Source organism: Delphinus delphis, chromosome 7 (genome assembly GCF_949987515.2).
Source record: "Delphinus delphis chromosome 7, mDelDel1.2, whole genome shotgun sequence".
In the NCBI taxonomy this organism is placed as follows: Eukaryota; Metazoa; Chordata; class Mammalia; order Artiodactyla; family Delphinidae; genus Delphinus; species Delphinus delphis.
The window spans coordinates 100290631-100305646 of NC_082689.1; the positions used below are offsets into that span (position 1 = coordinate 100290631).

General features: G+C 37.5%; 1 protein-coding gene across 1 annotated transcript in view; it reads left to right on the plus strand.

Annotated features, from left to right (window-relative positions):
- The window catches only part of DPP10 (dipeptidyl peptidase like 10), a 650987-nt gene that overhangs the window by 129571 nt on the left and 506400 nt on the right, over window positions 1-15016 (plus strand). The window contains exon 2 of the mRNA XM_060015722.1: window positions 11148-11262. Within this exon, the coding sequence (XP_059871705.1) occupies window positions 11148-11262 (115 nt within the window). The remainder of the gene's footprint in view (window positions 1-11147; window positions 11263-15016) is intronic.

Below are 15016 nucleotides of genomic sequence, written 5' to 3' on the forward strand. Positions count from 1 at the left end.
CAACAGACGGATAGAGCCCTAGGACAAATGGTGAAAGCAAAGCTATACAGACAAAATCTCACACAGAAGCATACACATACACACTCACAAAAAGAGGAAAAGGGGAAAAAATAATCTATCTTGCTCCCAAAGTCCACCTCCTCAATTTGGGATGATTCCTTGTCTGTTCAGGTATTCCACACATGCAGGGTACATCAAGTTGATTATGGAGATTTAATCTGCTGCCCCTGAGGCTGCTGGGAGAATTTTCTCTTTCTCTTCTTTGTTCTCACAGCTCCCGGGGTTCAGCTTTGGATTTGGCCCCGCCTCTGCGTGTAGGTCGCTGGAGGGCGTCTGTTCTTCGCTCAGACAGGATGGGGTTAAAGATGCCGCTGATTCAGGGGCTGTGGCTCACTAAGGCGGGGCGGGGCGGGGCGGGGCACGGAGTGCGGGGCGGGGGGGCGGGGCACGGAGTGCGGGGCGGGGGGGCGGGGCACGGAGTGCGGGGCGGGCCTGCGGCGGCAGAGGCCAGCGTGACGTTGCACCAGCCTGAGGCGCGCCGTGCGTTCTCCCGGGGAAGTTGTCACTCGATCCTGGGACCCTGGCAGTGGCGGGCTGCACACGCTCCCCGGAAGGGAGGTGTGGAGAGTGACCTGTGCTCGCTCACAGGTTTCTTGGTGGCGGCGGCAGCAGCCTTAGCGTCCCATGCCCGTCTCTGGGGTCTGAGCTGATAGCCGCGGCTCGCGCCTGTCTCTGGAGCTCCTTTAAGCAGCGCTCTGAATCCCCTCTCCTCGCACACCAGGAAACAAAGAAGCAAGAAAAAGTCTCTTGCCTCTTCGGCAGCTCCAGACTTTTTCCTGGACTCCCTCCCGGCTAGCTTTGGCGCACTAACCCCTTCAGGCTGTGTTCACGCCGCCAACCCCAGTCCTCTCCCTGCGTCTGACCGAAACCCGAGCCTCAGCTCCCAGCCCCGCCCGCCCCGGCGGGTGAGCAGACAAGCCTCTCAGACTGGTGAGTGCTGGTCAGCACCGATGCTCTGTGTGGGAATCTCTCCGCTTTTCCCTCCGCATCCCTGTTGCTGCGCTGTCCTCCTTGCCTTTGAAGCTCCCCCTTCCGCCACCCCCAGTCTCCACCCGCGAAGGGCCTCCTAGTGTGTGGAAACTTCCTCCTTCACAGCTCCCTCCCACTGGTGCCGTCCCGTCCCTCTTATTTGGTCTCTGTTTTTCCTTTTGCCCTACCCAGGTACGTGGGGAGTTTCTTGCCTTTTGGGAGGTCTGAGGTCTTCTGCCAGCGTTCAGTAGGTGTTCTGTAGGAGTTGTTCCACGTGTAGATGTATTTCTGATGTACCTGTGGCGAGGAATGTGATATCCGCGTCTTACTCTTCCGCCATCCTCCCGGTCCCTCCATTTTAAACATTTAACATATAAAACTGATTAAAATGTTTTGAGTGATATAAAATGAGATTAAATGCTATCCCTAGAAATAGTGTTCACGTTGAGAAAAAGGGTGGGCCCGAGCCTAGCCTGGGGGAACTCCATAGTTTAGAGGTAAGCCTAAGAAGAAACCAGTAAAGAAAATGGAGAAGTGGCTAGCAATGCCGGATAAAAAACAGGAGAGTGTGGTGTCACAGGAAAGACTTTCCTGGGAGGATATATTGGTTGATGGATTAGAATGCTGCTGAGAATTCCTGTAAAATAATGGAAAAATTGGCTCTTTGATTTGGCACCATAGAGACCATGAAATCACCTCATTGGAGTGTTGTGTGAAACCCCTGTTGGCGTTCTTACAGAAAGAAGGTATAATGAGAATTTGGGTTCAAAATATAAACAATTTGTCGATATGTGTGTAAATGGAATTTTTTTGAAATATAGTTTTGTTTATTAATATTTCCTTTCTTATTAATATTCCACAATTTTCATTAGCACAGATTTATATTAAATTTTAGTATCTGGCATCCATCATTATTTTTCTTTTTTCAAAGTTATTCTATCTACATATGATTATTTTTCCAGATGAATTTCAAGATAATTTTATCAGTTCAAGGAAAAAGAGTTCTGTTAGGATTTTTATTGGAATTACTTAAAATTTTTAGATTAATTTAGGAAATGACCATTTTTTCCTATTGAATCATGCTTAACAGGAATGCAGTGATTCCCTATTTCCTTCAAGCGGTCTTAGAAATCCTCTGGTAAACTTTTGTGGTTTTCTTCCTTTGGACACTAAAACTTTCTAAAGTCACTTAATGTATCTGTTCCTATGATGAATGTTGCTATTATTTACATTTTTAAAATCGTGACAAAATATGCGTAAAATAAAAGTTACCATTTTAATAATTTTTAAGTGTACTCTCAGTGGTATTAAGTACAGTTATACTGCTGTGCAACTATCATCACCATCCATCTCCAGAACCTTTTTCATCTTCTCAAACTGAAACTCCATACTCATTAAACAGTAACTCCCCACAAAGAGATGGATACAAAAACTGGACTCTTTTCTTAGCTCCATCCTTCCTACTTTATGTAAATGATGTTATAAATTACATCTTTGTATTGTAGACCCATTAACACAGACTTATAATTATTTTTTATGTTTTTGTTTCTTAAATTCTGTAGAATAGTAAAATGTGGAGTTAGGAGCCAAAATTAAAGTAATGCTAATTTTTGTATTTGTCCTCATATTTATCCTTATGGAATACTTTGCATTTTATTATGACTTCAGGTTATATCTAGCAATCTTTTCATTTCAACTTGAAGGACTCCCTTTAGCATTTCTTGTAGGTCAAGTGTAGGGGCAATGAGGTGTTTTATTTTTATTTCACTGGAGATGTCTTAATTTCTCCCTCATTTTCAAAGAACATTATTGCTGAACATAGATTTTTTTGGTTGACAGTTTTTTCTTTCAGTACCTTAAATATATTGTCCCACTGCTTCTGGCCTGCAAAGTTTCTGCTGAGAAATCCATTGCTAATCGTATTGCAGATACTTGTAGGTGATGAGTCACTTTTCTTTCAAGATTCTCTTTTTTGTCTTTGACTTTTAATATATTTATTAAAATATGTCTCAGTGTGGATCTGTTTGGGTTTATCTTACTTGGGGTTCATCTTCCTTGGAGTTCACTGGGCTTTTGGTGCTTTCATATAACCATATCTTTCTTCAGATTTGAAGTTTCCATCATTATTTCTTCAAATAAACTCTCGTACCCTTTCTCTCTCTTTTTCTTCTCCTTCTGAGATTCTCATGATATGTACATTGCTCTGTTTGGTGCTACCCAATAAGTCCCATCGGTTCTGTTTACTTTCTTTATTCTTTTTTTCCCTTTTGCTCCTCAAACTTGATAATTTCAAAGGACATGTCTTCAATTCACTGATTCTTTTTTCTACTGTTTGAGTCTGCTGTTAGGTTTTTAAATTCAGTTATTGTATTTTCCCACTCCAGAAATTCTGTGTGTGTTTTTTTTTCAATAATTTCTGTATTTTGATAGATCATCTTTTGTTCATATATCATTCTCCTGATTTTCTTTAATTCTTTGTCCATGTTTTCCTTTTGCTCTTAGAGCATATTTCTGATAGCTGTTTTAAAGTCTCTAGTACTCCAGAACCTTTGTTACTTTACAGTTAGTTTCTAGAGGTATATTTTGTTCTCTGACTGGACCATGTTTCCCTGTTTCTTTATAAACTTGTGATCTTTTGTTGAAAATAGGGCATTTGAAAAAATAGCCACTTCTTCCAGTTTTTGGAGACTGGCTCTGTTCACAGAAAGATGTTCTCTAATCAGTCCAGCAGGAAGCCTCAAGATATTCTCAGGATTTTTGCATTTGTCTTCCCTTGGCCTCTGTGTACATGTTCCCCCCTCCCTTACCCCCATTTCCCCTGTATACGTGGCTGTTTTAAAATGTCCTGATTTCTTTAAGAGTATCACCCTGCTGTTTCTTAAAGTCTTAAGTGTTCCACTGTGTTTCTAAGCAGGTAATCTCTGTCCTCAAATTCTGCTTGTTTACAGTTCAGCAGTTTTCATGCACCATGGAAGACTCCAGTTTTCCATGCCTTCTAACCTGAGATCTAAACTATGCTGCTATTTCTGTCAGGCAAGACAGAAACCTGTTCCTCAGGTAGCCCACTGATAGGCCAGAACATGCAAACAAGTTCCACTCATTTTTTCCATCTGAAGGAAGGAACTGGGAATTGAGTCACTTCCTTCTGAGCATGCTAAACTGTGCCAGGGAGGGAATGAGGGTATTCACACATGCCATGAAATCTCCTGCCTTTTTAAGTGTGACTTTTTCTTGATTGGGCATTTGCTTGGTTGCTGCATATCCTTCACTGGTTTTTGGAGCTCCCGTAATGCTATTTTAATCACTCTATAGTTGTTTACTTGATGTTTCCATGAGGGAATGAGGACCTGGAACATCCTCGTCTGCCATCTTGCTGATATCAGATCTGTTTGTTTGCTTTTTTAATTGTTTCTTTTACAGTTTTAGTTGTGGTTTTGAAGCCTAAACAGGTTCAGAATCATAGATGATCAGCCAAACCTCTAAATCATGATAATAGAAATGTGAAACTACTACTGAAAAATACATTGATGATAGCCGTCATCTTTGTTTTGTTTCTAATTTAATGGTGATCCATCTAGGAGTGTGTCACAAACAAATATAATTATCAGAGAATTATAAATGACAGATTACAACTGAGACAATTGCTAGTTCTTTTGTAAACAAATTAATGTTGAACAGATAAAACTAAATCAGAACTTTTTTAAAAAAAGAATAGAGCAAATCTCAATAAAAGACTCTTGTCTTGCATTTCTAATAAGCTCCCAGGTGATGTTGATGCTGCTGTCTATAGTTCATACTATGAGTAGCACTTATTCAGCACTGCCTCATGTACACTGATAACACAAAACTATAATAGATGTAATTTTGAAAAAATGTATAACTTTCTGTATGAAATGTGATTATTTACCAAACTATGCACTTTATTTAGCATAGAGTTTTCTAACTGGAGAAGCATGATAAATGAGGAACTTGTGAATGTCCACAGTATAATGGGCAATTTTAAGAAGCAGTAGGTATTACAAGTATTAAACTGAAAATTAAATATGAAAAACAATCTCTATGATTATATTTTCTTTACTGATATCAGTAAATGTTGTAAGGAACTATGACTATATCTCCTAGTGGTAGAAATATCTCACAATATTTAATTATTATTTATATTGAGCTCCTGCATTGAATTCATTAACATTTTATTTAGTACTTTTGCATCTATTTCTTTATTTAAATTGAGCTTAATTTTTTTTTTTTTTATGTGCTTTCTATTTCAGACAATCAAGACAAGGTAAACATTAAAATTTTGGAATTTTCCTTCTTTCAATACACTCTAAAATGTTTCAAATGGCACAGGAATTATTTGTGTTGTAGAGGCAAAATCTGTGACCTTGTAATTTTGTGGAGCTATATAAAAAATTGTCTCAATTTCTTTTACATTTACTGGTCTATTCCAGGTTGTAAATATTGTCAATTATTATTTTTGCTAGAAAGAAAAAAAATGCACACTTTGTTCCATTTTCCAATACCTAAGTGTGTATTTTTATACACACTTTCCACCTATTTAAAAAAGAAAAAAAATCCTCTGATTCCTTTTTGTCTTTCCAGATTTTGTATATGTAATTCTATAATCCCACCACATCTAGTACCTTATTTCTTAGGAAATGCTGTATGAATGCTTAAAGAAAAAAAATTATATCAGTACAAGGAAGTTAATAACTTCTCCCCTCATTTCCCATAGAAAAATTCTGTGATTTGCTGGGTTACCTTTATTTATATAACTTCGTACTATACTGGTGGTAAGCAAAATCTTCATTAGTGTTTATACTCACTGAGGACAGTTCTATTTTAACTTGTATCCCCAGTTGCATGTAGTGTAATGTTCTATATTCTAAAAGACTCCAGTGCATTTTGTTAAACAGAATGATTTAAAGAGAATTGGCCAACTGCTGAATACCCATATCTCAAGGTCTTTCAAGTCAGAGCTGGCTAAACGTTTCTAAGAATGATGTAAAAGGATTTTTTTAAATCAATTTTTTAATCACTATTTTACAGAGGACTTTAAAAGTCTTAATGTAATGCTATGCTTTTCTAATATCATGAAACAATATACAACATTTAAAAGTACCTTAAGTTCCTTTAAGATATTTTCCAATTATTAAGTGTAAATGCTTTGGACTATTTTTTGACCTACTCACAGTTGAGACTTCACAGTTGTGAATGTGAACGCCATGTGATGAAAAAATCTATTTTTATTAAAACACACCCTCATCCAATCTACAGACATAATTTCAATACCTTGATGATTTTTCCTCCTTGTATCTTCCTGTAAATGTTATTACTTTTTGATACAATTTTAATATGGAGGGATCATATTTCTTTTCATGATGTATATGGCAGATGAACATGGAGTTTTTTAAGGGGAACTACAAGTGGAATATATATTTATATTTATTATATACATTTATATTCTTTTTCTTATTTTTAAGAAAATTGAATTTGTTGGTTCGGCTTTTTTCCTTATTTTGCCCAAGGAAATGATATATAAATCTTGGATGTTTTCTGCTTATGATTTCTAGAATTTTTTTCCTTTGTATTTGAACAAATTAAAAATGCATTTGGATTTAGATAAACTATGTGTGCCGAGAACATCCGTCTTATAAACTAAACTGTTCTCTAAAGGGTGATGAGTAATTTGATTGGCAGTGAACACAACATAAATAACTAGGTTACAGATTGAGCTTAGTTTGGCCTGCAGCACCAAAACATCTCTAGACAATCACAACACTGAACTTCAGCTGCAGTTGGACACAAGTGTTTTAACCTATGCATCTCTCCACTGGAGGACTGACTTTAAAAACAACTGTATATATGGATTCTTAAACATTTGTTCTTATACCTTCAAACCTTTCCAGGGGATTTAATATCCCAACATTGACTCTGTGCTGCCTCCAAAGCATTCAGACGATGACATTGCAAGGTCAGGCTGCTGCCCAGCACAAACCTGTCCTGTGGGCCTGGCGTGTATGTTTTCAGGTGTTGGCTAGGAGGAAGTCATTGCAAAGCAGAGCCAATTAGACCCACTTCCAGCAACAATAGAAATTACTGAGGTTGTCGAAGAAGAAGATAAACTGAAGAATGGCAACTGTATTTTGGGATCCAAGCATCAGATAAATGAAGCTAAAAATAATTGCAATCAAATTTATCTATAGCAAGTAGTTCCTTCTTTTAAAATTACTATTGATGTGTATTTAACTAATGACACTGTAGCTCTATACCATTTCAGGTACCATTTATACCACTTAATTAACTGGGCAACTGTTTTCTAAGCACCTATTAAGAGGACTAGAATTTGTTCAGTGGTCTAAGGAATATAAAGTTATCTAAGATGTGCTCCTTACCTTAAGGAGATAACTTTGACAGGAATATGATGGCTGTTTATACATGGCTTTAAGCATTACCATCACCACCATCGTCATCATTATCATCAGAACTGCTATCATTCATTTATTCATTTGTTTATTATGTATAGTATACCTAGTATGTGCCAAAGACTGTTCAAAATGCTAGAGATATAGCAGAGAACAAGATGACCTAGGTTACTGACATCACAAAGCTTCTATTCTGGAGAGCTGAGACTGATAAAATGAACATTTAAACAACTTAATTTATATTATTGTAGATATATGATTTACTATGACATAATATACTCAAAAATGATAATGATATGAAGAAAAATAAAGCTAATTGAAGAAATAGGAGTGGATATAGAATGTTATTTTGTAGAGGGTGGCCAGGCAAGGCTTCTCAAAGGAAGGAACATTTGAGACTGAGACCTGAAACGATGAGAGAGAAAGAGTGACATGTGCAAGTGTACTGAGGAAGCACATTCCAAGCAGTTCACTTAGTGTGAACTGTCTTATTGTATATTTAAGTGAGAGCTTTGTTTGAATAATTTGTTTTAACCCTTGTTACATTTAAAAATAATTATTGTTATTATTCCAGTTGTTCAGCTAAAAAAGAAGCCTGAGGCTTAGGAAATTGTAGAGGCATGTTGTTTGCAATCTCATAGCTGTTAAGTAGCAGAGTTGGTCTCAAACCTATTGGTACAATGCATTTTAGGCATTTTTTTTTTCAGAAGGAAAATTATATCTGGCTTGCATAATTGGGGGAAGTTTTCAAGAGAAGAGACATTTGAGCAGGATGTTGAATGATTGACAATGTCTGTACTTGGATGCATATGAAAGGAATTGGAGAAAAAAACTGGGAGTGGAATGGTTGGGTGAAGTTTGAAGCATCTGAGGCATATGTTGGAAATGGTAATCAGAGCAGTATAGGGTTCTTCCTCAAAAAAAAAAAAGATCAAGTTGGATGAAAAGACTGGAGCTTGGCTATAGACCATTGTTATTCTAGACTCACACATTTGCACTTAATTCTTTAGATAATGTAGAGACATTAAAGGACTTTGTGAATAAAGTGATGTAAGTGAAACCGTGCTTTAGAAATATTATAATGGTAATGGAATTTAAGATGGTTGGAAAGGAGGGAATTATAGTAAGAGTTCATTAAGTCTGCAGTTCCTAAAACAGGGACTTGTAGATGCTTTTGATATTGATGGGTCATTTTTAGAGGAGCCAGACATTCTTATGTGCATTACTTTATGAACAGAAAAGTATTTTGTACTCAAACATGTTTTACCATTTTTAAAAATGGTATATTTTTTCTAGTCTGCCATTCCTGGGAAAATATGAGTTTATTTGAAAGCATTACAGACTTCAGAAGAGCTTTTATAAAATTGTGAATTTTCTCAGATAAAAGGTATTAAAGTGCAACTATTATTATGTAGGGGTTCAGATCATTCCTTGATTCTTTGGCTTATTGATTGATTCGAGAAATATCTCCTTTTAGAATAGCATATTATAGTGTGTGAGTGTGGTTTCTGAAGCTAGACTTTTATGGATTGGACCTTGAGATATCCCACTTATTAGCAGTAAGTGGTTTGTTATTTATCTCTGTAAATCCCATGTTTCTCATCTGCAGATTTGTCAAAATAATAGTAATCTCACCTAATTCTCATGAGGATTTTGTGAGATTGTGAATATAAAGTACTCAGTACAATACGAGACACATAATAAGGTATCTATTATTGCTGTTAGACAGTGCTTGGTAGGCATTGCATAGTTACATATTCAAAAACTGAAAAACACACTCTGAACACATTTGTCTAATAATTTGCCTTGCGTTCCAGTGACAGTGAATCAAGATCAGAGTCAGTAGATTTAAAATTATCATTTCCCCTTGATTCCTTTACTGGACTGAGAAGTCAGTTATAATTGCTTACAATTATTCTTTTTCCTTTTTCTTCCCTCCCTTTGAGTTAATAAATATGAAAGTGTTTATGATTCTTGGTCCAGATACTCACTTCCTATTGTTTGTTGCCCTTCTTTCATTATCTCTTAGTTCTTGAGATGAGTGTCTCACAACTTTTTGCCCAGCATAGGCATCTACGTGTAGCATTGCCTCTCTAATCTATCATTCTGGCTTCTGAGTAGTCTTAAATAGAGCCTTAATATGGAGCATAACTGGTCATCACACCACACAGATTCTGACAAAGAAATTGCCCAGGGAACCTGCAGTCACGTTGCATTCCAGAAAAGGGTTTATGGTCTTAAGACAACTATTGCTTTTCTTGATGTTGTTACTGAAACATTGATGATTTGCTAATCTACTGTTTCGATTTATGTGGACTAAGTTTATGAATGGAAATTCTAACCAAAATTCAGAAGGGATAGAGGTATTGGACGATAGCATTAATAAGCATGAACATGAGGTATGGAGTGAGCCATTTTAGAAAAAAGATTGGAATTGATTTCTGCCGGATTTGGTTCATCAGAGTGTAAAACCTAAAGCTACTGATCTGAGAAGGGGAAAAACAAACAGTAACAAAATACCTCGTATGCATGGTTTCTTCTTGCATTTATTTAGGACCTAGTTCTTTAAGTCCAAAGAGTTTATCGCAGAACTGAATGCCACTATCCCTATATGAAAATTGGCTTCAGTGCTTTAAACTGTGAGTCACAATAAGCCATTTATAGCTTATCAGACGTTTGCTATTTTACTTATCTTTGTTTAAAGGAAGCCTGTGGCTTCTTGGGTGATTTGTGCAAATACAGTGAACTGGAAACCTTTACATTTTGTTTCATTTGTCCCCAAATCATTTGACTATTTCTGAATAAAGAAGGCTCTATTAGGACTGGAGGAAAAGAGGCTGGGGATTGGGACAGGAAGAAAGAAACAAGCTTAGTGTTTTATAAACTTTATTATAAAGAAAATCTGGCATTTATTTCAAACTAGTGTGGTCTGTGCTTTACTTTGGTGAATGATGCTCATATATTTCTAGTCAGTAGAATAGAACACAGATCATTTGAAAAATGAAAAGCGTTACTATATGTATTGTAAGAAATGCTCAAGTTTATCCTACCCCATCAGACATACCTCCTTGCCAATATCATGCATGCTGCCCAGGGAGAGGATGTCGTAAACCATTGATATAGAAGCGCTCATTTAATTTAGTTACTACATCCTGTTGATATTTATGAGTGGTAGGGGAACTGTTTAAAATAAGGACCTTTTGAGTTGACAAATGTGCACTGCTCTGCAGTGAGGGGGCATTTTGAATAATTTTCCCATCACTAATCTCTTTTCCCCTTACCAGTTAGAAAAGTAGTCTATAGTGCTTCAGGAATATTAATATTTAAATCTTTATTGTAGGTTCCATTGTAGCAAGAAAAAATGTAAATGGGCACACTTTATTTACATAATTATTTTGCAGAGTATTTTGGCTATCATCCTAGTTTTTATATTCAATGTATTTTAATGCCATCCACATTTTAGACAACAGGCATAAACCTTTGCTGCTTTATCTGTTGGAGAAATAAGATTGCCCCCCAAAAGATAGCCATTTATAATATATGCACCTTTGAATAATTAAATGAGCTACCAAAGAGGAAGAGGATTCTAATCAGCTTTCAATGTGATTCTTCCATGCACTGAATCATTCCTTTATGAGTACATTTCTCTTGGAGCATGTATAATTATGAAACTTCTTTTTTTTTCTATCTCGGTAGGAACTGGGAAGTAACAACCCTCCACAGAGAAACTGGAAGGGAATTGCTATTGCCCTGCTGGTGATTTTAGTTGTATGCTCACTCATCACTATGTCAGTCATCCTCTTAACCCCAGGTAATCTGTCTTTATTACTCTCTTATGATGGTATTGTGGATGATAATTTCACATTCAAATGCCTTAATAGGGTAGTCACATGTGGTATCTTAGAACACATTAGCATTGGTTGGAATAAAAAAATGAATAACCAGACATTTCGCAAATGGCACAGTCATTTTGTGGTTTAAATACCATGCAAGATATTTGGGGGAAGCTGAAATGTAAAATATATATATTGAGAATGCCAAGGAAATCTTTGGTCTCCAGTGCTGTTTAGAGACTTGTTATGTTTGTCAATTTAATAAATGCGGAACACATTTGACTTTTATTGTGGGTGGAGGTGAGGGAGTGGAGTCTGGAAGTTTCCATATATAGGAGACAGCCCAACTATAATGACAGTGGTAAGGGAGGATTTGACAAAGAGGATTAGATCAAAAGAAAATGAGCTAAGCCTCTAAATAAGACACTTCTACTTTCTCTCGTCTTTCTCTGTAGTTTATACATTCCCAGTTTCTCTCTGTCTAAAGACCCTCTCCAGTTTGCTCTTGCACTACTCTTTAAATTGTGTCCTTTATGTTAAATAGTTGAAAACTACTATATAACTTATCAGTAGGTTTACTTGTTCTCTGGGGTTTATTTCAGTACTCAGAAGTTTTACTTCTCTTTGGTAGGTGATAACACAGAAGGCAGAGAAAGGCTGCTCACATTTTAAACTCCCAAACTGCCTTCCAGGAACAAAAAAGTTTGTCATGCTAGTACAACCCACCCAACTAGCTTGCTCAAAAACTGATCACCATATATGGCGGTGAAAAAAATGGCCGTTTCTGTGATAGGATTGAGCTAGTCCCCAGATCAACTCATAGGCCCGTTGTTAAAGGCTATAAATTTATAACTTCAGTTCCTGCCCCAGTTTTGTTATTTACAAGCCCCTTAGACATGCTGAATTTATTTCCTCATGTACAACATTTGATTAACAAAAGCTCTCTTTCACAGAGTCATTCAGTCAACTAATTCTGGTGGCTAATTATACAAATTGCAGTATCAGGTGTTCCAATATGGTACTTTGTGACATATACCATCTTGGTAAAAACGTTGGCTTTGAAATGTATAGATTCCCAAAAATATAGTTTGTAGTTGTTATTTCACATATGAAGAGATTGAGAAAGAAATTAAGGGAGTCAGGAGAGAGGAAACCGAAGAGGAGACTTTAAAAAAAAAAAAAGAAAGAAAAAATTTCTCTTATAAGAGGTGGCTTATCCATCATTCTCTCAGGAACTGTCTCTTAACAGCGTCATTTGCACATCTGCAGTACAGTGTAATTGAGCAATGTGATGGCTGTGAGTTGCTGCCGATTGCCAAGAATCTTTGTTAAAGGAAGATGAGCTTATGTTCAGCATAGTGTTTCACTTAAACGTAGGAATTTTGACATAATTCTTAAAAAAATGAATGACATGGCTTCACTGCTTCTATTGATGAGTATCAGCCAGATGGAAGAAATTAGTATCATAGAATACCTATGTGTTTCTCTTGAACTTTCTTCCATCTGGTTCTAGTATCCTTGTCCCAGTGATTCAGTTTCTCAGGTTTTCTTGTTAACTCTCTGAGGCCATAGTGATACCTTGGTGTCTTTGGGAGTTTGGTATAACAAAGATCTTGGTCACTTAGTAAATTAAACCACCTCTACCCAACCCTTACCAAGTTGCCCCAGTAATAAAAACACAGGATAGTTGCATTCATTTTGTCATGCACTTATTCATTTATTAAAAGGAGGGTTTAAGCAAGATACACCTTGGTTTGAGTTATGGCTCTCACGGAACTAGTTTTGTGAAGCTGGCTAATAATTTCACCTTGTCTTCACTCATCTGTATTATGGACGCAACTCATAGTGCCAACTTTACAGTGTTGTTACCGACCCGGGTTCTTGGCCTCTTTAATCAATAGAAATTGATAAGAGGCCAGACAAGAAATTCAGGCAAGGCTTTATTGGGGCCCCTGCTGTATCAGGGGGGAGCGAGAACAAACAACAGGTTTCCTTGCTCGCTCCCTGAGGGGGGGCGAGCTGGATCCTTATGTGGGGTGAGGGTAGGGGTGTGTCCAGGGGTCAGGCTGGAGGGGGGGCCTTAGGTGGTTTGCCTACCCCTTTGGTGGTGGTGTGTGCAGGAGGCATGCACAGTACCCTCCTTTTGCTCCTGGCTCTTCAGAAGTGACAGTTGGGATTTTTTTGGTATTTTTGTATCTTGTTGTCCATAATTTGCCCCAACTGGGAATGCACGCAGTTATTTTTAGTCCTTTATAGTTTCTTTGTATTTTGTTGCTCAGGAAGACGTCTGTCCAGGTGCAAGCGCTGCAGCAAAGTGTCCCAGGTCCCAGCCTGTCTCAGTGTTACTGTGAAGGATAAATGAGATAATAAAATTGAGGTGTTTAGTACAGTCTGTAGAACTGCTGCTGGCATTCCTCTTATTATTTTTATTATTAAGTACTTATTGACCACCAGACACAATGCCAAACACTGTTGCATGAGGGAGATTTCTAAGAAAAGGTATAAAGTCTTTCAGGAATATAGATCTTCTGTGATTTCAATTTTAAATTATGGCAGGTGGAAAAATACTAAATATTTAATCTGGCATCAGTCTTTCAGTGGTCTGTTCATTCATTTATTCATACATCAATAGATAATTATGGAGTACAACTTTCTAGGTACTATCATAGTTGGCCTCACTATCTCCTGCTTTATATCTATCACTTCCAATCTCCTTCTTCCCCAGCTACACAAGCACACAGCAACCACATATCCCAACCCAAAGAGTTAATTTCATATGAAAGTAATCACACACAAATGGAAGTGCAATTATTATTTAGATTTATAATTTAGTGCTTGTTTTACATACCACATGTTCCTATGTCTTTAGATTTCACTGTTATTTTTGGCAGGGATGTTATGAAATGAAAAATAGAAGTCAGTATGCTGGAGTGGAGAAAGTATTGTTACAGAAAACAAACAACTTGTGTTCTACACTCTCTGTTTGTAAACTCAGCGTCACCAGGGGTTGGAAGATGATATAAATTGATGAAGTGGACATAGGTAATGATGCTGGTTTAGGAATTTGCTTGAGTTATGAACGAGCAAATACCAGCCTGGTGGGGCCTCCATGGTGGGCTCAAACCAAACAGCAGAGTAAAATATAAGCTCAGAAGACTTACAGTTTGTGGCCTGAGTCCTAAGCCTAGAAGTACTCTTAGAAGTTATCTAGTCTTGCCTCCCTCGTTAGACAGGAAGAAAAAAAAATAGAACTGAGTTTGTTTAACCTCTGGTTCTGAGGGCTAGCATGTGCATCGAGACCATTAGTGTGGCCTTTTGATTTAGCACATGTGTGCCTGTCTGTGGTCAGACTCTGGTGCTCTGATTACACGGAGCCTTCCTCTTCTTACCCTCAGCAGTGCTAGAATAGACCCGCAAGGGAAAACCTCCAGCTGAGGGAATAACATGCAACAACCCCCTCTAATCTTTCCTTTGTTCACAAGTATGTCTCCAAGGCCCAGCTTTCTAGGTAAAGCCAGTCAGACGGATGGAAACTTTCAACCAGGAAGGGGAATCCATGACAGGAAGGGAAACTTCTGATTCTGAAATTACTCAGCAAGATACTTGACCTTTTAGGATAAAGAGCTGACTCTAGAACAATCCTTCCAGTAAGTGTTGAGGTCAGAAATTCAGCACCTTTATAGCTACAGTAAGTCCCCTACATACGGACCTTCAAGTTGCAAACTTTCAAAG